General features: G+C 31.9%; 1 protein-coding gene across 1 annotated transcript; it reads right to left on the bottom strand.

Annotated features, from left to right (window-relative positions):
• Window positions 1–1,493: 1,493 nt before the first annotated feature.
• On the bottom strand, window positions 1,494–24,822 carry LOC129234471 (aldehyde dehydrogenase 1A1-like; the record flags this gene model as incomplete). Its single annotated transcript, XM_054868472.1, is given in 11 exon segments — window positions 1,494–1,616; window positions 2,003–2,042; window positions 5,069–5,143; window positions 9,947–10,269; window positions 12,204–12,388; window positions 13,501–13,603; window positions 14,618–14,860; window positions 15,927–15,988; window positions 16,781–16,907; window positions 18,455–18,595; window positions 24,718–24,822. Coding segments are annotated over 11 exon segments (1,437 nt in total), but the record flags the coding sequence as incomplete, so codon positions are not given.
• Window positions 24,823–25,569: the final 747 nt, after the last annotated feature.

The raw sequence follows: 25,569 nt of genomic DNA, 5'->3' as shown, positions 1-25,569 counted from the left end.
TATAAGAGTTATTTTTTGAAGAACAAAAATAACTATGTGTAGAAAGAAGGCTTTACAACTCGTTTGTATTTTTTTTCCCTGAGGGTGGCTAATGGGCTTTCTTTGAGGGCGGCTTGAGAGCGGAGTTAAAGGGAGGCTTAGCCCCCTTAAACTCCGCCTATGTGTTCAAAAGCAAAGACGATGTGGATACCAAACAAAACTGTTATTTTTCCTCTATGAATTCATTTGGCGGGGAGGGGGGGGGGGGCGCCTAAATTGGAAAAAAAGTGTCCCTTCCTGCGCCGAATCCTGGATCCGCGCCTGTCATGATCAATTCATTGGAAGAAATAACATCCTTAAAATAAACGTGACAAAACATGAATTAAGTAACACACTTAAATTAATGCAACATGAGTATCTATATAATGCAGACGGTGTTTCTTTGTACCGGATGGCCAGAAGCCCCCATACCGCCTACAGCTCTGAAACTCGGCACAAAATTCGAAAGTACCCCGGGGGTCTGCACTTCGAAGCCCGACTTATAAATTTCTAATTAGTTTTTTCATAATTAACTAAGCTGAAATTTCGCGTTTTTGCCTAGTTAAGAGGTAAAAAATCCCCCCACCCCCTAACATTATATGTCGTTGGAAAGAACTTTCTTTTCCGAACAAGATGATGTTTGTTCCATTTCTCTCAATTAATTAGAACACGAAATATAAGCGATTCTATTTGCGATCCTAATTGAGCCAATTTTTAAGGCTAAACTTTATTTTTGTTTCTGCAGTGACGTCATCTTCATTATACTGTTGCGTTCGAATAATAGAACCGATGAATTCTTGATTTGGTTATTGCGCTGTTGTCATTTTTGTTAAATTCATTGTGCGAATGTTAATTTTCTTTTTAATTTGTAAGTCGCTTGGCGAATTTGGCGATAAACAATGTAGTTGCGGATTATTTGCTGATTTCGCAAAATATTTTAGATTTTAAAGGATTGCATTTAGGTTTTCAAAGGGTGTTCACGCATTTTTGTTAAAAAAATATGATACTTATTATTTGACATCAGACGGGGGGGGGGGGATTTTTTTTTTTTGTTTGTTTCTTTTTCTCAGACGACAGCTTTTTTATAGTTAAATTTTCCATACGGGGTGCGGGATTTCCTTTTTGTCCTCGAGGTACCAAGTTTTTTAATTGTGTTGTTTTTCCGCTGGGGAGTTGAATCCTTTTTCGTATAGCATACGGGATTTCCTTTTTGTCCTAGATGAGATGTACCGTGATTTTTAATCGCAATTGCTTACTGCCGTTGGCGTTAAACTTGGCGTAAAAACAGGGGGGAGGGGAGTAGATTTTTTTATACAACGGGCTTTCTTTAAATTCTTAGCACGGACATTACCGTGCAAGTACAGCTAGTACTTTCTATATAATATATAGAAAGTACTAGAAAAATAAAGAAAGACTAAGAAAAATATATGCATGAGAAATTGTGTTATCTATTGAAAGTAAATGAGTAAAAAAGAGTACTTTAACAAAATTTTATTGAATGAACACTAGAAAAATAGAAATTTAATAATTGAAAAGTATGCAGAATGTTCATTTAATCCTCATGTTTAAGAGTTCTTCTGGGGAATCTTGATAGTCACCTAAAAGAAAAGAATTCAAAATCACACAAGATTAAATGACAGTGTTCTGTTGTAAAAAATGAAATCCAACTAATACATAAAAGTTGGTAGTAAAATTTAAAGTATATTGTGCTCCATGCAAGGATTAACTACCCAATTTAATGCTTCCTCAATTATTGGACTTATATGGTCACATTTAAAACATAGAGAATTTTCAATACACTAAACTGTTTTGAAAATTTAAGGATTTAGCTACAAAAATTTAGGTTAAATATTAACATTAAGATAATGGTTATAAAATTTGCAGAAATTTTGTGTTTTATTCTTTGGGAAAGCCGTAAAGTACCTACTAATTACAGTTAATATTTCAAAAGAAAAAAAAAGATTTGAATTCAAACATTACTTACAGTTTTAATCTCACAGTATTCATGTAATGCATCAGTACCACTAAAATAAGAATAAGAATTATAAATACTACAACATGCAAAGGCAGTTCAAGCTTTACAATTTAATAATTTAAACATAAAATTCAATACATAGAATGGAATTATGGAATGAATAAATTTTTACAAAAATACAACTTATATGGCTTCTTGCTCACAACACTGGAAGTCAGAGGAGAAACCACTTTAATTTTTGGAAACTAAAATTAAAATGCAACACAACACAACTGAAATTCAGAGCCTGCACTAAGCATCCAGCACTGCACTAAATGCAAAAAAAAAACTTATTTGGCGAAAAAGAGATTTTGAGAGGAAAAACTATAAACACAACTTTTTTTCTTTTGAGATGTATCTTTTGTGGAGTGTTTCAAGCCAGATTTATATTTTCAAACTTTTATATTTAATTTTTGTATCTTTATCATATGCAAATTTACTTCAAAACTGATATTATAACAAGGGGAATCCAGTTTTTCTCTGTAAGAAATGTTTTCATTAATTAATTTTGCCCGATGTGTGTTCAGATTCATTAATATGTAAGCTAAGTTTTACAAATAATAATTCCTAATACTTAAGCGCAAAATATGGAGCATGGTAATATTATTCAAAGAGATATTAGTAATTAATTTCAAGATATGTTTATGTATAGAACGTTATAAATATATTATACATAATTTATTATTAGAATGATTGTTCTGTAAATGCTACACTGGTGGACAATTGCTAAGGACGGATTCCAATGGGCTATGTAGCGCGTAAAAAAGCAAGTGTAATTCGATGCCAAGTGAACTCTAGAATATTGCAATGATGATAATTTATTGAGCTCTGAAATCCAGAAGGTGTTGAAAATCATGGTCATTTTGGGCTGAATACGTAAAACTGAATAAATGTAATTACCACCCCCAGGCGTTCCAGCACAAGATGTCAATATGTTATGTGGCTACCATGGAGAACGATGCAAGCTTCCACTAATCATGTGATGTTTCACACAACATTATCCAGCAGCAGTTGGGGTAATTTAATTCATTCTTCTGTCAGTCACACATAAGGGTGTCCTTGCTTATTGGGGGACGTTGTAGTTGTTGTTCCCCAAAGCATACCAAACATTTTCAATGATTCAGATCTACAGAACGCGCTAGTCATCCGATGGGTTGAATATTTTGAGTGAGCTAGACACTCCTGGATGGCGATTGCTAATGACATGTTACGTTGCCATCCATGAAAGCGAATTTATTGCCCACAGCACCACAGAACACATGAACATGAGGCAGTAAAACAATATTAATGTATCACTAGCCATCAGTCTTGTTTGGAAGCACACACACGATGTACGGCCATTGATCGTAATCCTACCCATACCATGACGCAATTTGTAGGATACTAGTCCTTTTCTTTTATGTTTGCCGTCTTGTATGCTGTACCACTCTCATGCCAGGTTAGTTGTTGTCCACAATTAGACAACAGACTGAACCTGCTTTTATCTGAGAATAGTACAAAAGCTCAGTCCACTTCTCTCCAAATGCAATGCTGAAGACATCATTTCAAACGAGCAAAACACTGGCTTGTAGACAAAGGGATGTACAAAACCAGCTGACGGGCGTATGCATTCAAATGTCTGGCTAGTTTTTCAGGATATTTGCTTGCTAGTAGCAGCAGGAAACTGCTTTGCTACCTCAGTAGGTGTTGCGCTGGTTTCTTTTCGTTGCTAGTGCTAAGTACCTATCCTCTGCTAACATTGTATTGCACATACGACCTCCCTTGTGACATTTGCTGCACATTCCATTTGCTTGAAATGATTTCTAAACTCTAGAAAGAACCCTGTGGCTGACATCAAACTTCCTGGCAACATCTAAATTTCTCTGCCCTTCTTCGATGTTGCCAACCATAAGGCCACCCATAAAATCATCTAAGGGATGTCGCGAAGACATACTGAGAAATGCAAGTTCAACAATTGATTATTTCCCATCAAAAGTTGCTTTTGAACAACAATGGTCATCACGCCCCCAATCCTTTATACCGCTTATCAGCGCTATCACGTGACCAGCAAAATCGTGAGTCTAAGATTTGCATATTCACAACACGTCTTACTGTGTACCGAACTTTTGCTAATTCCCATATTTCCTTGCCTTCATTTTGTGGTTGCTAACGCTGCTATTGCCATCCGTCCTTAGCAATTGTCCACCAGTGTATATAAGATGCACAAAAAGCCTAATCTTATGTGTTGTTATATAAAAATTTTCAAATTTTAATTTTCAATGAAATCCTTATAACTTTTTTCCTTGAAGTTTTCATACAAAAGGGAACTTTTCCACACTATTGCTTAATGTTTATCAGAATTTGTTTTTGTTTTTTTTTACTCCACCCTATACAGTTTTAGATACTTCCTCCAAAATAATTTTTATGAATGAAAGCATGAATAAAAAACATAATTTTCAAAATTAGTCAAGAGTAGTAAACTTAACTATTCTGAAAATAACCTTGACTTCTATTTGACTATTTCGTAAATCATTTAATTTAGATAAGTGACTTTGGATTGAACTTGAAAAAATAAAAAATTGTTAGACGTCTTGCACTTATAACAGCTAAACGCTTTACACTTTTTAAAAAATATAGCCCAAAATTTTGACACAATCATTTTGAAAAGAATGAAAAAAAAAAAAAAAAAAAAACAGATTGTAAAAGGGGGTAGGAGTTGAAAAATGTAAATATTTTCTTTTGTTAAAATTTTGGTAGCTCATTTGCTAAATCGCCTATTTGTTACAATAGACTTAAAAATTTAAAATTTTTATCTATTTTGGGGTTAAAATGGTTGTCATAATCATTTTCTTGTCAAACAATTGTTTCACTCAACAGAAGCAGCCATACAAAAAAGTATTTTTTTTTCGAGCTAAACAAGAGATTCCTCATAACTCTATTTGTGCAAACATCAATGGTCTCATCAATGAATTCAACTCACAGAAAAAAATCATTTAACCATATTCCTCAATGTTAATGACGGTTGAATAAATGAGTAAAATTCACAAAGTAACTTACAACTCTCGACCTTGACCGGACATTTTGTATCCCCCGAAAGGAGTTTGAGCAGAGCCGGAAAAGAAACAGTTGACCCTAAAATTAAAAAAATAACAATTGGTAAAAAAGTATTACCAAAAACAAATAGTATTATCTTCTATACAAATATGTCAAAATAATAAATATCACAAATCTTTAAAATGCACATCTTGGGATAGCAGGGTTTAGGTTTTCAAAGATTTTGACTTTATACAGTTCTTTTCATATATCTTTTACATGATATTTTTTCATTACAGTAGACCCTCGTTTTACGCGGGTTTACTTTATATCGTTTCAATTGTACGCGGTTTAAGATTTGACACCTTTATTTTTTTACGCGGATGCGGCAATGCAACAGATAAAAATTTCCTCTCTTTCAAAATCCAAACTCATAAAGATTGCAGATTCCACGTAATCAACTGCATTTTGGCGTGTTAATAATTGAGCCTAGACCACTGGAGACATTTTATGCGATTGGTTCTAGAGCTCTTTCCAGAAGTAAAGTTATTAAACTCACACAGTTCAGAACTCACTGGAATAAGAGCTTTTAGGAGTGACTAAAATGCTACATTGACATTATTCCGCCTCAGTAAAAGATGTACAAAAACATAGTTAAAAACATACATATTTTTATTCTGAACAGATATTTACAAGAAAGATTGCTGCTTTGTCAGTTAAAGTTTTACTCCTACAAAAAGTTTTTTTAATTTTTAATTTTTATTTTGACTGTATATATTTCTTTGAATTCCTTAGAATTAAGTTCAAACTGTGAATAGAGTCAAAGATCTCTTTATTATGGCGAAGACTTACAGCACACACTTTGGAATCAGAGCTCATGTATTTTATAGAGTTTTGCCTTACATACATAATTTCACAAATTTATAAAATAATTTTCAGAACTTACCAATATATTTACCAACCATTAGAACAAGTTTTAGTTACAAAGAGTATTAAAGCTCAAATATTGTTATTTAATCATCATTCATAAATAAAATGCTTCATGATCAAAAAGTGAATTATCCTGCACTTCTGCTAGTTTCATGGCTTGTGAAACTAGCAGAACTGGTTTTACAAGAGCCAGTTGCAATTTTAAAGACAATCCAGTACTCTTTTTAGTGTGAATACTACCTTTCATTTTAACATTTTAAGCGCCAATGCTCCCAAATGGGAACATAGACTTTAAAAAATTGTAAAAAATAAAGTTTTGTTTGTGAGGATTGACATTTTTTTTCTATTTATTGTCAAAAACAGATCTGAATTTTTCAAAGAAAAATTAGTTATATTTTGCAATCACTGTTTTCTACAAAAATTAGGGAAAATGGGCTTTTACCAATTTTCAAGGAGAGATTAAAAAAAAAATAATTTTTAAAAATACATAAAGTAACAATAAATAGGGACCCTTTTGATGATCAAACCTGACCGATAATTTCCAACAAAAATGTATATCCTATAAACAAATATCATTGTTCCCAATTGGGAACATAGGCGTAATCCGCTATACAAAGCTGGGCAATTTACACTGTTGTGTAAGTTCTGGTATGTGATTAGTAAAAGCTTCAGAATGGAAAACAACCTCTATTTAATCATTTAAAAGCAGGTGGGCTACATTTCGACCTTTCACTGTTGCTCTTACCCCCTCCCCCTTCATCTCCAGTTTTAGGTTGGGAGTGATATTGAAAAATCCCTTTGTACATAGAACTGAAGATATTTACAGCTCTTTTCTAGTACCCCTTAAGGCTACAATCTGTTAGCAATAAATTCTATTATCAGATCACATGGGACTTTCCAGAGATTCGGTCCTCCAATCAAAAATTTTACTTTTTAGCCTACTTTCCCAGTAAAGTCAGAGAAAGAAGAAAAATGCATAAAGAATGCTAAATGTATCTTAAAAATATCGCTAAAAACAAAAAAAAAGTAAAAAATAAAAAAAGTAATTAAATAAATTTTGAAAAATTAAAAAATTGGAAAGTAGGGTAATGAGGTGGGGGTAATGTATTTGTCCATCGGTTTGCTCCCCCCCCCCCTCAAACACTTTCAAGTGAATAGTTCAATTCAAACTTTTTTTTTTTGTTCAAAAGAGCTCGGCAAGGACACCACATTCCTATATTTCATTCTTTGATTTGAACAATTTTGATTCAATTTTTAGCAGTTCAAAAAAGCTTAACAAAGGCGGTTCCGGGGAAATTCAAGGCAAAAATAAATCCCGAACTTAGAGCGTGTTTCCGAAAAACCGAATTTGCTTCAAACATATTTTGTAGAAATAAGCTTTTGAAGAAGAACAAGTATAGAAAATGTCTTTTAGGTTTGAACAATTTTCTGTTCAATTTCGAACAGTTCAAATCGCTTAACATTAGTGGCCAACGGAGAAACTAAAAGTCAGTACAGATCCCAAACTAAAAGGCAGGTTTACTCCCGAAAAATTTGTCCGAAATAGCTTGTGTACCAACTCCCGACTCAAGACTCCTAGAATTTTGAGACAGCAAAATTGGTACGGGAAAATTTGTCGGACTGCGACTCCGACATCATAGCTTTAAAAAATATAGACACGGAGAAAAAAATGACAGACTGACTATTGTATTTCCTGTAGTTGCTATCAATTTTTTCATGAATTTGTTTATAAATGCATACTGATTTTTTTTCTATTTTTATATATTTTGAAATATTTAACATTTGAAATTGAAATGAATGTGACAAATATTATCACGTATATCAAGCGTTTCTGCATAAATAACAAACTGAAGCTAGAGCAAGCTTAAAGCATAATCAATTAAAAGCCTTAGTAAAAATACTTAATGTAACACTCTAATGTTCCCAAATTGGAACATGTCCAAAATATTAGATAGAACATTTTTTTCCCGAAAATCTCTTGCATTGTTTAAAGGGATGCCTAAGAGTCCTATTTTTATGAAGTAGTGCAATATTTTACACTTGGATCACAGAGCTGTGTTAAAAGGGTTAAAGGTTTGAACTAAGGTGAAAAGATTAAGAACTTTCAAAATTTAATTTACTACAGAATTCTGTAATGTTTGCAATGCAAAATATAGAGCTTCCTTAATTGCAGAACTTACTGAGTTACTTCTGAAAGGTAATGTGTTTTACAGATCGGCAGTTTCGATGTATTCTACTATACGACATGGAATACACTTGAATTTAGGCTACAAGATGTGTACGCATTTTTGTTAATGGAGTTAATTTTTTTAAACTTTACAAGGAGCAAGAGAGATTTTCCTTAAAGCTACAATGGGGTAAGAAAATCATTTCTTTTAATTTTGAAGATATCGTTCTGAAATTTTTATGAGTTACCTTTATGCAATACCTTTATGCAAGGGCGCCCATACAAGGGGGTGGGGGGCAAGTGAGGCCTCAAGCCCCCCCCCCCTTCAAATTAGGACTTCCTCACTTTTAGTACTTTTTTCTTTGCAAAAATGTAAAAACATTTCTTCTCCAGCAATTAACGAATAAGTTATTAAAAACTCGAATCTGAACTGAAATGTTTCTATGGGGAAAATATCCTGTTAAACCATGGAGAAAATATCTGAGCCAACCCTCCCCCCCCTTAAAGTTTTGCATATGGGTGCCCTTGCCTTTATGAGTAATATGCGAAGTTTTGTTGAAAAATTCTGAATAGTTTTTAAAATATAGAGGATATTATATTTTTTAATCGTAAATATTTAAACCACAAAAACCACTCCATGAGCACCAATTTTTTTTACTTGATTTTTCTAGATGCATATTTCATATTTAAAGAAAACTTGAGGAGCAAAATTTTATTAACCACAATAATTTGTTCAAAAGGTGTCAAAAACTCAGGTTTTGTTAAGGTTTTGAATTTTTCTGAAAAATGACGATAAAATTAGGATTTAAGCCTAATTTTTTTTTTAAAAAGAAATGGTTTTGAAAATTTGCTCCCTAATGTTTTTGAATTTGTATCTCATTATCAATCTGAAAAAAAACTCAAAGTAATTAAACAAATTCTGATCTGCAGGGAGCATTTGAAAGATACACATGAATTGAAATTTTACAATTACGAGATACTTGCATTGAAATGGAACATCACAAAATGTATAATATTACACTAACAGAACAGCTTATAACTTCTGTAAAAATAGTCTGAATTGAAAAAAAAAATTTTGCTATGAATAGCCCACAGTTCAAAGATATAATATAAGGAAAATAATGGAAAATCAAAATTTTGGTCAATTTTTCGCATTTTAAGACTCCATTGTAGCCTTAACTCTAGGCACTTCTTCAAAATTCATAGCACAGGCATTGCCATACAGGTCTAACTAGTAATATCATAAAATACTTTGAAGACAAAATCCATAACCCTGAAATCATTAAGTTCCCTAATTTAACATTGGCTCTAGACAATTTTACGGTGTTAGTGAAAAAACTATTGCTATAAAAAGTTATTCTTTGCAGAAAAGCTTCATGGATTTCAAAATTACTACAGTTTTTAAGTACTAATTTATTATTAGATTTAACATCCCAATCAAATCTGCAAGGTCTAGGATTTTTTAAAATTAGTCTTGACATTTTTGTATAAAAATTGGAACAAAACCTTTAATTTAGACTAGCACTAAGTCTACATTAGCCAACTACAAAAATGATTGCAGTTAAAATGTCTCTAGTTCATATAATTTTCTAAAAAATGAAACTATTTTACAAATAATCTTCTGAAATAAAAACAGAGACTAGAATTATAAAAAAAAAATTCTACATAGCATTGTTCAACTCTGAAAATTGTGTCCATTAAAATAAATAAAACTTCAGGTCCTGCCTTGCATGGAGTTTCTGCACACACACATCCTAAAATACATTATTCATTCAATAACGTAAGGATATCAAAAATATGCCTACCAGATTGTACCAGCCCTAACAGCATTTGAATACAGGATGGCTTTGTTGATGTCCTTTGTAATGATACCAGCTGCTAGGCCGTATTCTGTATTGTTGGAACGTTCGATGGCTTCATCTAAAGTCTTGAACTTGAAAATTTGCATGACAGGACCAAATATTTCTTCCTTTGCGATTCTCATGTGATCTTGGACATTGGAAAATACCGTTGGCTGCACAAAGTAGCCTTTACTTCCATGACGACCACCTCCACATTCCAATTTGGCTCCTTCTTTCTTGCCAGATTCAATAAGATCAAAAATTTTGGCAAATTGTTCATCATCAATCTAAGATTTGAATTCACATGTTAAATATATAACAATTTAAAAATATAAAATTGAGAAAACAAATCCATATAAAAGTATCAGCTTAAAAGAAATAATTAGCTTTTCAGTTTTTTTTAGTCAAAAACTCAAGTTATGTTTCAGAGAAATAAATAAGAGTCAACTATAAGTTTACACAATAAGGACTTTTTTGGTAGCATACGGATAAATTCTTAATTGGCCCAGAAACTGCTAAAAAAATTTCATTTGCTCTTATTGCACAACTGCAAAAAGATTCATTGACCACCTAAAGGGATTTTACCAATATATTTTTTAATATTATTAAAACAGTCGCCACAATCCCCACTTTTCCAAATTCTTTTTATTTTTTAGAGACTTGATTATTTAGCAGTTACAAAACTGTTTGTGTTTTCTGCAGGCATTTTCAGGAGGGTGCTGTGCCCCACCCTCATTTTTACCTATCTCAAAGCACCCTCTTTGTCCCTTTGAACCTTAAGCAGAACTTGATCACAAAAGCAAATTAAAGATTTACGCAAGCCTGCCCTTAAAACTTGACTCGTTTCCTTTTCCGCTAGAATTTAATTTGAAAATAAATCTAAATTTTCTCAGTTTATAGCATCATTTAAAAACCATTTGAAACCATCATTTGAACATTAAATTTTCCCTTATTATTCAAAACAATAACTATTCTTGAGAAACACTTTGATATTGTATACTTATAGCATACAAAAAACTAAATAAAATCACCTTTTCTCTTACAAAATTTCTCCCCAGAATTACCTTTTTAATGGAATTAAAATGTTCTTTTATCTGCCCCCTTTCTGGTCTGGAGGAAACACTAACTGTGATTACATAAATCCATGTAATTAACAAAGTCAATCCACTGTGAAGTAGCAATCGAGAAATACGAAAATGTCTTTTACAAAAGTACTGTTTAAAATATTTGCCCAAATGTATAATTGAGTTTTTGCAATCATCATCAATAGCTGAGATTTTGTCCTTCAAGAAAAATAGTGCAACACATCTTTAAAAAATTAACACACAGCTAATCTTTATTAATTTCAATGTGAATAAGGTCCAACTCTGTCAAAAAATGAGCAAACTTTAATTTCAGAGTTGTGAATAAACATTTTTTCAGCAAAAGCAATGCATATTTTAAAACAATCTGTTTAGTATCCATAGCCATTGTCACATCGCTTACTTTTTTGCTATGAAAGTATTCCTCATAACCAGAGGTGCCAACCTCTCCCCTCCCCCCCCCCCAAGGGCAAGGGTGCACCTCTCCTTAATATCGTATCCCCCCAAATGAGAAAAATACCCCCTCAAAACACCCCCCTAAAAATTTCAATGGATCAGACTGCACCATACCCCCCCCCCCCCGGGGTGGGCACCCGTCATATGACTAAAACTAATGCACACAAATTTTTGTGTTATCCAGGGTGGATTTATGGAAGTTTAAAAATGGTGCAAAGTTAAGAGAAGATGATTTTTTTTTAAATTCAGTAAATTATAATCAAGCTTCATCAGCTTATTTTTTTTCTACTGCTTGTTATTTTTTTTAAAATTATTTTTGGTAATATATGTTCTTTTTAACATTTTGTTTCAAGACATTTAAAGAAGCCAAAGCTTTGTTTAGCAATATCAAGGTACAAGACAACATTTAACAAATAAATTTTGAATTATGTATTATTTCTATGTGAATATACAAATAAGAGATAAAAATAATTGAAAACTTTATTATTTGAATTTTTACAATGAAAATAATAAATACTTCAAAAATTGGCTGTGTCACACTGAATACTGTGATATGTCACACAAATGAAAAAATCTCCATATTTTAGACAAATCACATGTTGATAAGTCTGTAAATTTTTAGTCTAATTTTAGTTATTTAGAGGCTGAATTATCAAAAGTTATATTGTAGAAATAGTTATTACCTGAGGTCCTTGGACAGTTTTATCATCAAAAGGATCCCCAACAACACGTTTCATGGCCAGTGCAGTGCTCTTCTTCACAAACTCATCATAAATGTCTTCATGAACAAATGTACGAGATCCTGCACAGCAGCACTGTCCATGATTCATAAACAATGCATTGTGGGCAATTACAACAGCTTCATCCACTGCAAGAAATACATGTAGTTATATTTTTAACTTATTAGAAAAGGCTTATAGAAATCATGAAGAACTTCGTTTATGAAGGATTGTGCCCCACGCCATTGACATTTCAATATGGCAACCTTAACCCTTCTCATCTAAGCTATAATGGAATTAAAAATTAAACTTTTGGATTTTTTTATAAGTCTCACATGCTAAGAATGCATTAAAAGTTGGTACTTTCAAAAAATTGGGAATGCTTAACAGTTTTTAAAAAAATCCTGTAAGGCTTTAACTTTCCCGAAGGAAGTGTAAAATATTTCAGATATCTCTTTGTTCCCATTAAAAAAACATAAAATAAACATTTATTTATTCATAGTCTCACTTCTCATAAAAACATCAAGCTTTTCATTTTTCCAGGACGTTAAATATGTATTGTATCTTTTTACCATCGAGATTTTTATATTTATATAACAAATATTTTTATAGACTAGAATATAGTTGGTCTATAGCTGATAAAAAATGCAGTGCAGATTTGATGATAAATATATCTGCATTCCTTACACTGAGAAAGCAAAGAAAAAACTTGCCAATGATAAGGCAGTATTTAGAAGTATTGCGAAAAACCTTTATTTCAGAAAATAGCTCCAAACTTCTGGTTTTAGCAATATAGGCTTCTCTCAACAAATGTGACAAGTTTAATGGACTATTAGTCAAAGAAAAAAAACTAGAAAATTAGATTTTGGTAGCTAAAATTTTATCTTACATTTGCAAGACTGAAACATAGTTTTGCTTGTTTTTAAATCTTTTTGAATGCAGTCAGTTATTAAGAGAAAATATTTTTTTTATCAAAAATATTTTCTTATCAAGCATTCTACATTAAAAATACCTAACAAAAATATTAATGACAGAGGATCAAATCTAAAAAGAAAACCTCTATGGAACACATCCATTTTGGACTTTGAAATTAAGCACCCCCACTAATTTTCAGTGAAAAAACAGAATAAATAATTATTACATGTATTATAAACTAACAATTTAGTATTGCATTTGTCAAATATAAAATTTATTTTATAAGCTCATAGGTAAGTTTATTGTTTTATATGAAACCATAATATGAAAAACTTTAGTTCCTTACCATCAACATCATTGCAGATAACTAGAGGACTCTTTCCACCCATTTCTAATGTTATTCTTTTAGTGTTGCTTTGACCAGCAGCTTGTTGAATCAGCTTCCCAACCTAAATATGGGTAGAAAATAAAAATAAGTAAAATATAAATAATCAAACCAAATTTTAAAAACATTCCTCAACTTCTTGACTACAATTCAAAAAAATTGCAGTTGTTCTTAACATTTCATAAGTTGTTAATTTTAAAGAATCTAATAAATTAAAAAAATAGAGAAGAAAAAATAAGCAGTATCATAAAAGGTTTTTGAACAGCAAAGTGGAAAAAAATAAGGAGGGGGTAGGGACAAATATGCTAGTTTAAAACATTGTTCAATAAAGAGTTAATTTTTATAAGAGCAATAGAAATTATTTTGCAATTAACATTATGGTTGTACTTCAACTCCCTTTATCTTAAGTCAAGTAAATGAACCAAACCACATTGTGGGGATGACTTCCCATCTGATCATTAGAGAAAAATGTTGTCATTTTAGCCCTGAGCAGTCATTCCATCGTCCCTGCAGTTCAATCATCGCAACACTAATATTCTATTTGTCTTTTATAGCTAGAAAATTGCTGTGCAACTGATTTCTAAAATTATTTTTACAAAAACATTTTTTCAGAAACTGCACATAACATTTAAGCGAAAAATGAAAATCATAAGGCTTTAAATTTTAGAAGTAAACAATCTTTTTCTTTATAGAGTAATGCTTTTTTAAAAGCCATAAAAATCTGCATTCTATACGACAATGAGATAGAGGCATTAAAATAAATGAGGCTAACAAAACAAAGAATCATAATAATAACAATTATATTAAATTTACACTCTCAATTTTTTTTCTGTTGGGTAAATATTCATACATACCAGAAATATAAATATGAATTGGGGTGATGATATGGGAGAATGATGAAATGGGTTGCTATTGATTGCTTCTAAAAGGTAGGTTAAAATATTAATAAGTCAAAGGTTCTCTGCATGAGTGAGTGGATACAAAATATGCAAAAAGTTAAAAGAAAACAGAGATAAACCACTAAAAAACAGAAAAACACTAAATCAAACATAACTTTCTCCATGAAATAAATTCTCACCTCTGTTGAACCAGTAAATGAGACTTTGTCTACATCATGAGATGCGGTGAGGGCGCCACCTGCAGTTGGGCCATAGCCTGGTACCACATTGACGACACCGGGAGGAAATCCAGCCTCCAGGACCAAACTTGCCAGATAGATGGAAGTCAGGGGGGTCTGTTCGGCAGGCTTCAAAACTATTGTATTACCAGCAGCTATGGCTGGACCAAACTTGTTGCAGAACAAAAGTACGGGGAAATTCCACTGAAAAGAATTAAAGTAGAATAAATGATTTTATTGCAGTAATAAACTATTTTTTTAACACAAAATCTTGCCTTGAACAAGGCATCCAAAATTTGAGAATTTCAGGATAGTCACATTTTTTTTAGTTAAAACAAGCAAACGAGATATGAGAATTAAAAAATTTTAAAACACTTTTTCAGTTAATAGTATAATTTAGAATTGGAAAAGATAATTGCAGCTCACTATTGTCAATGACTAGAGTAAATGAAATTTTATAGTGAAGTTAAGGCTTGAAGATAAGTAAAAAAAATTTCTTAATGTAACAAATAGTTTTAAAATAAGCTTTTAAAACTATGCAAATATAACTACTACTATAGATTTGCACTAGGGTAACTTTCAAAACGATTGACAGTTTGGTGACCTGACTTTAACCATTTATTTTTATGTTGATAAAATTATTTCTTTGGCATTGCAAATGCATGTAGTAAGGAAATCTTTTACACTAAATTCATTGCATTCAGTGCTTTTTTTCATGATCGTAGATTACTAAGTCTTTTATATTACTTTAGTTAACTAGTAACAAACTTGCTTGTCCCGACTAGAAAATTCATTTTCTAAATATTTTTTGTATGCTTTCAAGCAGCTTTACTTTTTCATCATTGAAGAAAGAAGTAATATTTGTTAGTTACACACAGCTGAAATAGATTTTACTGAATTGCTCATCTAACAGTTTGAAATTTCAACGTAGCTTGTGTCCTTATGTGCAACCCAATTGAGATTGCACAACTCATGAGTTGCACCCCAGGGAATTAAATATTTTTATACAAACTATTTCTTTATCGTACTTAGCAGCAAATACCTGTATAAAACTTTTTTTAAGTAATAGAAAATTAAATTAAAAATTCTCAATATTTATAGGTTACATCTTTCTGGCTGCTTTGAAATCATTTATTAAAACATAATTTTTCATACTAATAATGGACATTACACAAATTGGCATTAAGAATACAGTAAAAAAAATCTATTTGATTTGCAAATAAAATAAAAAAAGTCAAAAAAAAAAAAAAGAAAAAGATTATGAACTTACAGGAATAATCAATCCGCAAACACCCACTGGCTCCAATCGAGTGTAGGTAAAGGTATCACCATCTGAAATATTTCATACACTACGGTCATAAAATATAATGGAATCTTACAATTCATACACATGTGACAACCTACAATACTGTCCCTCAGACTTTGGAAAAGAATATTTCAAAGTTAAATTTTGGCTACTTTCAATATCAAGCTGTATGCTGTTGCTTATAGCTCCTTGCTTGACACCTGCTGGTGAGCTAGATTAACTTTAGCTAACCAGTTAGTTGATAATCTCAGCTTCAATGAGAGAACATCTGCTTCCCAGCTCAGTTATCGATATTCCATACTGATGAGTCCATTACAGTGATGAAAATAATCTAGCAGTCTATACATTGTATGTATTCCCTATATTGCTTGCACTGCTCCAAAAATTACTTGATCACACAAGTTGTTAAATTCATAGTTTACATTCATTAAACTGCATTTAATACATTTAAAACTGTCATAAGTAAAAATCAGACCGTCATTTGAGAAAGAAATGCTTTAGAAAAAAAAAGAAATACTTCCTTTTTTTTTTTTTTTTGCTCTGAAGGACAGAATAAATCAATGAAATTAAAGCACAAGTTCAAACAAAGTGAAACAGAAAGTACTGATGGCAAAATTCAACATTACATGCAAATGGAAATGATAGAATTCTTATAGATTTTAAAAATTTGCAGCTAAGTTTCATTGCACGAAAACTTAATCCACGCTGCTCTTGCACAAAATATTTTTTTTTTTTGCGCATAAATTTCAAAATTTAATTTTTGCCCATGAAATAAGGAAATTGAAAGGAGTTCAATAAAATTTTTAAAATAAACTCACCACCAGGAATTGTTTTTCCATGTATTTTGTCGGCACAACCTGCAAAGTATCTGATTGTCCTGATGGCAAAAATTACATCTCCACAGGAATCCTTAAATGTCTTTCCATTTTCTAAACTCTGAAGGTTCTGTATAGAAAAAGTTTAAATGTCTCATTTAATGATGGGAAAAAATAAAATAAAAATCTATATCTGGGGCCATTCCACCGTGAGGCGCGGAACAAAAAGACAAACTTCATGAACAATTTCACATATCTCTAAATCTTTTAATTAAACAGGGGTAAGCAATTTTTTTAATTTTACATACATTTGATAAATAGATACTCCTGACACAGTTATTTTTCATTAAACAATCTTGTTCTTTAAAACGTTATTTATTTGCATGTATCACATACGGGACATCCAAAGTCAACCTATTGTAACTTGCTTATGAATTAGTTAAATATTTTTGCTTGATTAATTTTTTAATGTTGAAAAAAATTGTAGATTTTGAGAGTAAAGGTTCCAATGTAAAGGAAACATATCTCATTTGTTGCAAAAAAAATAGTTTCAACCAGCGTTTTTTAATTTGTTTAATAAGTGGAACCCTTTTGAATGTCCACTTTCTTCTTGGAACCCCTGCATTATCCTTAATACTATAATTTGCATGCAACATTCTAGGAATGGTTAATTTTTAATAAAAGAGCTTTTTTTCGTTTAAAAAAAATCTTTTTCGACTTCAAACACTAATTTTAAAGTTAACTTGAATTTCCCTGAATATGATTTACAACTTGTTTCAAAGAAAATTTTAAACTTTTTTTTTAATGACATAGGTAGCTCCTATTTTTACTATGACAGATACATCCTTAATATCAGCCTTTCTGAAAAAACATTACATTCTCAGATCAGGTTCAGCACTATGTCTGTGGTGATATTTAGTTTTTGTTAACAGAGAAGTTGAAAACGTAAATTTAGTTACAAGTAGTAAAAATGGCATCGAGATTTCATGACAATTGAGGACATTCATCTTTAAAATTGCACTAGAATTTCACTGAATGGTATTATTTTAAATTTCTGGTGCAGTGAAGGATCACTTTCGATTTCAATAAATAATGTATATAATTAATTTACCGTTTTCAACCACCACCCCTTGAACAGACTGTAAACCCGCCCTGGTGAAGTGAGCCCCAATTACCTCGGATTTTCGAGACTCCACGGCATATTTTATTTTGCTTCATCTTCTTTACTAATAATAAAGCTGAAAGTCCCTCTGTCTATCCGGATCTCTGTCTGTCAGGATCTCTGTGATGCCCATAGCACCTACACTGTTCGGCCTATTTTCATGAAATTTGGCACAAAGTTAGTTTGTAGCATGGGAGTGTGCACCTCAAAGCGATTTTTCGAAAATTCGATGTGATTCTTTTTCTATTCCAATTTTAAGAACAAAATTCTCATAAGATGGACGAGTAAATTACGAAATTATCATTACGTGGAACCGTAACATGGGCACAAGTCAATTGGCGAGAAAATTCACCATACATTATTTGTAAATATACAGGCAAACCAAAAGACCTTTTAATTTTCTATTATGGGCAAAGCCCTGCGGGTACCACTAGTGTTATATATTTTGCTTTAGCCACATTTGATCCAACACAGAAATAAGCATCCAATACATGTTAAAAATAATAGAAACTCACAGCAAGGTATTCATGATTTTGTTCCATGAGGTCCCCAAATTTGTATAACAGACGTCCCCTTTCAGAGGCATCCATTGTTCTCCAAGTGGAACCAATTTGGAAGGCTTTTTTTGCAGCTTGAATGGCTTTCTCTGCATCAGCCTGCAACATTCAACGCAGATTTTACAAAAAGCACTCTGCTTAATACAAAATACTTATGTAGCTAATTTTCTCAAATCCACCAGCTTAAAATTTATAACTGTGCAAATTCACTTAATATTAGGGATGTAAATAACTAGCTTTTACCAGCAGCTTTGCTCACGTTGATGTAGATTTTTCAATCGATTCAGATTAATGGTCAACACAGGTAGAGGTCAAATAGTTACAAAAAATTGGTTTGTCCCCAGTTTCACTGACATTTCAAATCCTCCCGCCTCCCCTTTAATATATCAAAAGGTATTATTAAAACTGAAAAACGGGAGGAGGGGAGAGGGCATAAATGAAATGTTGGCGAAACTGGGGAGACATCCGAAAAATCACACAATATAAATCAGGAAAAGGTATAGGAGTAGTAAAGAAGTTAGTATGGGTAATTCTTCAAAATTCCAATTCGAGTGAGGTCAACAACTTTTAAGAAAGTCAAACATTTCCCTTATAATCCCAATCCCCATCAAATGGTGTCCAGAGTTAAGCCGGCTATCTAAATGATTGCATAGCTTCTTGCCGCAAAAAGGAACAGAGCTCAGGTGACGCATGTCCCTCCTGAATAAATAAGGTGAAATACGCCTACAATTGTAAAGGTAATCGTCTTAAAATAGGATCAACAGTCACTAAAAATCCAGATTCTAATAATGTCCCTTTAGAGTGAGAACATCAAATCATTAAAATCCCCATCAGAATTAAATCAACTGTTTCTAAATAACATTCACAGTTCTGTTTAAAATATTAAAAAGTTCAGAGTAAAAATACCATTAAAATTAGAGTACAGTAGAAGACCGTTATAACGCACACCTTGGGACCAGAGCTTTTGCGTTATACAGGTTTTTGCGTTATATAGGTTATTTCACAAATTTTGAAACTAATATTCAGAATATATCTATATATTAGCACTTCAGAATGCGTTTTATCTGCAGTGAGTATCAAAGCACCAATATTACAATTAGTTATTCACAAATAAATATGTTTCACAATCAAAAGAAAGTGCATTATCCTGCACTATTGCTAGCTTCATGGTTTGTATAACAGCTGCATTTTCAAAAGCCATCTGGTATTTTCTGTTTACTTTGAGTACTAATTTTCAATTTAAATGAAATTCTTTGAATTAAGATGGAAAGATGAAAAATTTTCAAAATTTAATTTGCTTAACAATTTTTATGCTTGTAAAGCAAAACAGAAAGATTTTTTAAACTTCAAAACCTATTGTTTACTTCTGAAAAGTTGTGCGAGTTATAAAGAATTGTGTTATATAGGTCGGCGTTATAACGGTCTTTTACTGTATAAGCAGAACAGTTTTTTTTCTTTTTTTAAAGTTTGCATTTGAATTAGGACAATAGTAAAAAAACCTTTACATTTCGGAAGGAGAAACATTCCCTTAAGTCCCTATTAGAATGGTGATATTGGCATTTTCAAATGATATCGAAAAAATTCAAATTATATCTCCCTCTGAAAATCTCTGTCATGATTAATTATAAAAATCTTCATCAGCAAAAGGTTAGATAGCATAAAAAACACAGTTGAAAAAAAGAACAATATTCTCCAGTGTCGCCATAAAAATAGACATTAATTCCACAAAATCCTAATTAGCATTATAATCCTTAAAAACAAATACAAAAAATGAAAAAAAGGAAAAACCATGGGCCCACTAAATTTCTGCTACGCTTACTTATAGAAATTAAGTGGGGCCATAATTAAACTTTTAATAAAAATTTTAAAAAATTTGTCAATGCAGTAACGTACTCACCAGGTGACACTGGACATAAAAAATAAATTTGGTGAATTAATTTACCTTTTAATGTAGTAGCTTTAATATTATTTGAGCGTGTAGTTTTACTAATTTGGCGGATTACTTCAACACCTTATTATATTTAATAATTTTTTTAAAACCAAACCGGCAGAATTTTTACATTTTAGTGCAATTTTTGTAACTGCTGTAGCACCAAGATTTTGAACACTCCTCACAACCACATTATCATAACTCTGCCCATCAAATAAGTTTTAAAAATGTCATTTTATTTAATTTTCTTTTTTTTTTTTCAATTAAAAGCAGCAAGCAGCATTAAAATGTAAAATAATTCATCCAAATCCATTATTTATCGCCAAAGCACCACATTACCATACATTCACCAGAAACTTGCCTTTAGAGAGAGTTTATGAAACTGCGTAAAATGTTTGCTTAATCACTTTCATAAGATATGATTTTTAATTCCTAACTGAAGATGCTATACAGAAAATGTTCTGCATGTAATCTGCATTTTTTTTTTTTGACTTTCTTCGACGTCTAGCTTTTTCAACTCAAAAATCTTAAGAACTCAAAATAAATAGCAATAATATTTTCTTCTGTTACCAAATATAAAAAATTAGAAAACTGAACTTGCTTAAAAGAAGTAAAATTAAAATGGAGTTCGGACAATAAGTCTCAGGATCAAGATATGCCCCCCTGATTTAAAAAAATATTTTTTTCTGGACAAAAGGTACCCCATGTTCTATTTTGCATCCCTGACAGTGTTTACATATAAATAATTTCACTTTGTGTCACTTTCGCATTTATAATATTAGTAAGGATGAAACGTATGTAAATGCCAGAATAGGAATGATTATGAGCATTAAGTATTTAAAATAAAGAGGATTTCCTTTTAACTTTGATTTGCTTAAATGTAATATGATATCAGTCCTATCAGTAAAGTTAATTTCCAAAAAAAAAAGTCAATAATAACAAGCAAAAAGATTACTGGGAACAAAAAAATAAAAACAAATAAAATTAAATTAAAAAACTGTTTCAAAAAAATCTAAGATGGGAAAAGAACTATACCAGAACCAATTATCTGGGAGGACTGGGACCATAGCTGTCCCCGATATCTGAATTTCCCAGTTTTCTGGATTACTAAAAAGTGCTGTTTGCTTATTGTTTATACAGCGCAAATTACAATAATAATAAAGATGCATCTTGAAATATGAAGAAATCAGTTCCGCGATGCTCATAAGTTTCGAAATTAAAAAAAATTTATAACAAAAACATTTAAATGCCTAAAAATCTAGAAAAAATATAGATATTTTCATGTAGTTTTGACAACTTACATCGAGAACCTGCTCAAAATTTAAATGTTCAAACCAGTTTATGAAATCCCTTGAAGCAAAATTTGTTATGGTTAATTTTGTTTCATTAAAAAATACTTCACTAATGACTAAAAATTTTGGACACAATAAAAAGGCATACAGTAGGCGGCCGCTTAATGTGATCACGGTTAATGTTATCATTCGCTTAATTTATCAGAATCACAAAGTCCTGAAACACTTGTATATTAACCTGTGTTAAAAAAACGTCGGGTATTGTAATCGGGGTCTTTGTTTATTGTTATCACTTTTTCATAAACTTTCAATTTTTTCCTCTTTTTTGCTCCTTAATCAAAATAAATCCAAAGGCAAACCCAGACAAGTAGCTTCCGGGAAAACAAGTTCTTTTCTTATCAGTAAAACAGAAGAATTTTCTCCCTGCTCGGTTACACTTAAAACTTCACTCTAAATGGTCCAGCATTTTAGCCATGGAGAAAAAGCACAAACTGTCAAGGAAAAAATTTGACATTTTAACATGCTTTGATAATTTAATCGTGATGAGCCAAAGAAATGCTTCAGAACAAAAAAATTAGAGACGTACTGAGTAGTAAAGTAAGACAAAACAACGTAGAAGAAGCACAAATTTGTAAATTACAGCAGACACGTGTTTCGGCGTTACAGGGAACGCCTTTTTCAATGCAAAAAATAGTGAGCTTATGGATGAAAAGACATCCGACAAAAGCCAAGAGCAGACAAGCATGCAGCTTAAAAGATAAAAACAGCGGATTAGCCAAACACCAATGACAAAGTTATAAACCGATCAGGAACCAATAGGAATGCAAGCAAAGGCCAAGAGCTTTCTCTTAGGTTCGAACCCAGAAAGAAAGAATTCAATTGGACAAAGATTAAGCCGAAGCTTTAACAAAAAGAAAAGAAATTGTCAGTAACCGTGAACCGCAAGAAAGGAAAAGCTGAATGGAAAACCATGAAAATATATATATATATATATATATATATATATCGATCTTCCTTTGTTTATTTTTACCTTTTTGTCTTGATTGGAACCCCCCCCCCCCCCCAATTTTCTTCTATTTATCTTTATTTTTCCTTTTTTCGAATTTTTTTTGTTTCTGTTTATTTTATTTCATGGTTTTCCATTCAGCTTTTCCTTTCTTGCGGTTCACGGTTACTGACAATTTCTTTTCTTTTTGTTAAAGCTTCGGCTTAATCTTTGTCCAATTGAATTCTTTCTTTCTGGGTTCGAACCTAAGAGAAAGCTCTTGGCCTTTGCTTGCATTCCTATTGGTTCCTGATCGGTTTATAACTTTGTCATTGGTGTTTGGCTAATCCGCTGTTTTTATCTTTTAAGCTGCATGCTTGTCTGCTCTTGGCTTTTGTTGGATGTCTTTTCATCCATAAGCTCACTATTTTTTGCATTGAAAAAGGCGTTCCCTGTAACGCCGAAACACGTGTCTGCTGTAATTTACAAATTTGTGCTTCTTCTACGTTGTTTTGTCTTACTTTACTGTTCAGCACAAAGGTATTTATTTATCTTAACGTACTGAGTACTTGGTAACTACACGGTACACGGCCAATTTGCCGAGTACCGATTTTGATCAGATACTCTGCCGATACCGAGTAGTTGTAAAAATGGAATATTGTTAAGGCAGATTTTAGAATTAATAAAGGAGTGCAACCATATAATGTACTGTAATCATTTGTAATTCAAATTTACAAGTCAAATTTAAATTTTTTGAGAATAATGAAGTTTGTTATGCTTCAATGTCTGCAGAGTTAATAAAACTTATTTATTAACAATGGAGCAGTGTAAAAAATATGAAATTTTTATGTTATATTTGGCGGACTAGAACCAGGAGCATGAACGGGGGGGGGGGGGGGGGGGGAGAAGGGACACCTGTTGGCCCAAGCCTGTAGGCGACCCAATATTTTTTAAACTAGGTATGAAATATAGAGGTAAACAATATGGAGGGGCCCCGTCATTTGTGACGGGCCCCAAAATTTCTGTGCACACCCCAGACTAGAACTAAAATAGATTGATATAATTTGTTTTAATTCCAACTTGATTAATCATACTTATTATTTATTTGTTTATTTTAAAAACTACCTTTTATAAAATTTTTGACACAAACAAAATCTTTTATATAATGCGTAGTTAAATTTCAGCTAGAATTTTGTTTTAAAAACTATTATATGGACATGGAGGTCTATACTACTATTCCAATAAGTTCGAAATTCATAACATGTGTGTTGGTGGTTCTTCTTAAAACATAATTGGAATTCGGTACTTGGTAACTCGGTACTCGGCCACAGTGCTACTCTGTGTGTCTCTAAAACATTTCTCGGCCCATTAGTTTGTAAGTTACTAAAACATCATGACGAGATTGAAAATAAAGTGAAGCTAAATGAAACCTTTAACAACAAGCGAGCTGGAAAAGATGGTAGAGTTGAACCTGCTTTAAAACTGGTTTACAAATGTCAGGGAAAAAAATATTCCTAAACGGTGCGTTAATGCTGCAGAAAGCAGATCTTGCTTTTAAATTGGGCAAAAGACTTTCTAGCATCAGACAGATGGTTTAATTGTTGGGAAAAAAAAGAGCTATTTCATTTCGGTAATTTATTATTTAAAACAGCATTTATTTGAAACATTGTTACTTTAATTTCCAGTTGTAAAAATAAATGCTTTTAATTGAAAAAAATCGCAATTTTGTGTCTAATGAATTTTTTTCGGTTATTGTCATCAATCGGTTATTGTTATCAAACTAGATCCCTCTCAAAGTGATCATATTAAACCGAGCCTACTGTATATGTTACTGTGAAGGTCCAAAATCTGCTAAATGTTGACATCAGCAGGTGAATATCAACATTCATGTACCAATGACATCAACAAACGACCGAATATTTCTGGTGAATTATTGGCGAGAGTCGACAATTTCCAGTTTTAGTTTTTGACAATAATGCACACATCAATCGATCTATCAAACTGAAGTTATCACCTTATCACCCTCTTGAACATCGCAAATTTTTTCGGCAGTAGCTGGGTTAAGCACTGGAAAAACTTTTCCACTTGCTGAATTGTGCCATTCGTTATTAATAAAAATCTGAAAGAGCATAAAACAGTTAACAAAAGCAAATGTAATTAAAATAAGAAAGGTACGAAACACATTGAAAACATATCTACTAAATTAACACATAGCCTTTCAAAATGCATTAACAATTCAATCTTAACATTCAAAAGCAGGAGTCGCCAATACAGAGGAAGAGTTATGGGGGTCATGCCCTCCGTCTTAAATCATCGTCACAATTATGCCTCCCTTTTGTGTTCAAACAATTGGAGCAATTTTTCTCAATTCAATAAAAAAATTTCAAAGTAAACATGTGAAACACTACTTTTTTTTGGTAACGTTTAAGCTGTAATACAGGGAGAAGTTCTTATTAGGACCATAATTCCTGGTCGATTTGGTGCTTTTATTTACACCCAAATACTTTAAGAAATTTTTTGCACCCAACCGTAAGTTTGTTTGTATTGGGAGGGGGGGGGGGTCATTCCTCAGCATGAACCCCACCTGTTCATGTATTTGCTCCAGTTCAAAAGTGCACACAAAGGGGCAAAAAGGTCTTAGAAAAGTCAACATTAGGCACAAGGATGCGGTTCAACAGGTTTTCAATAATTTTAAAAACATGTTCTTTTAACGAAAATAAAATGCATTCTAAACAATGAAAAAGCATTTGTGCAATCTTAAGACATTAAGAGATATTAATAATATAATTCCAAGCATTCTTTTTGACTAGGAGTTATAAGAAAAATAAATTTTCATCCTTCACAAAGAAATTTCTATGACATTCTT

The sequence above is a fragment of the Uloborus diversus genome, chromosome 1 (assembly GCF_026930045.1).
Source record: "Uloborus diversus isolate 005 chromosome 1, Udiv.v.3.1, whole genome shotgun sequence".
Taxonomy (NCBI): domain Eukaryota; kingdom Metazoa; phylum Arthropoda; class Arachnida; order Araneae; family Uloboridae; genus Uloborus; species Uloborus diversus.
Note: the sequence above shows the minus strand (reverse complement) of the source record. Positions and strands in the feature narration are given on the sequence as shown.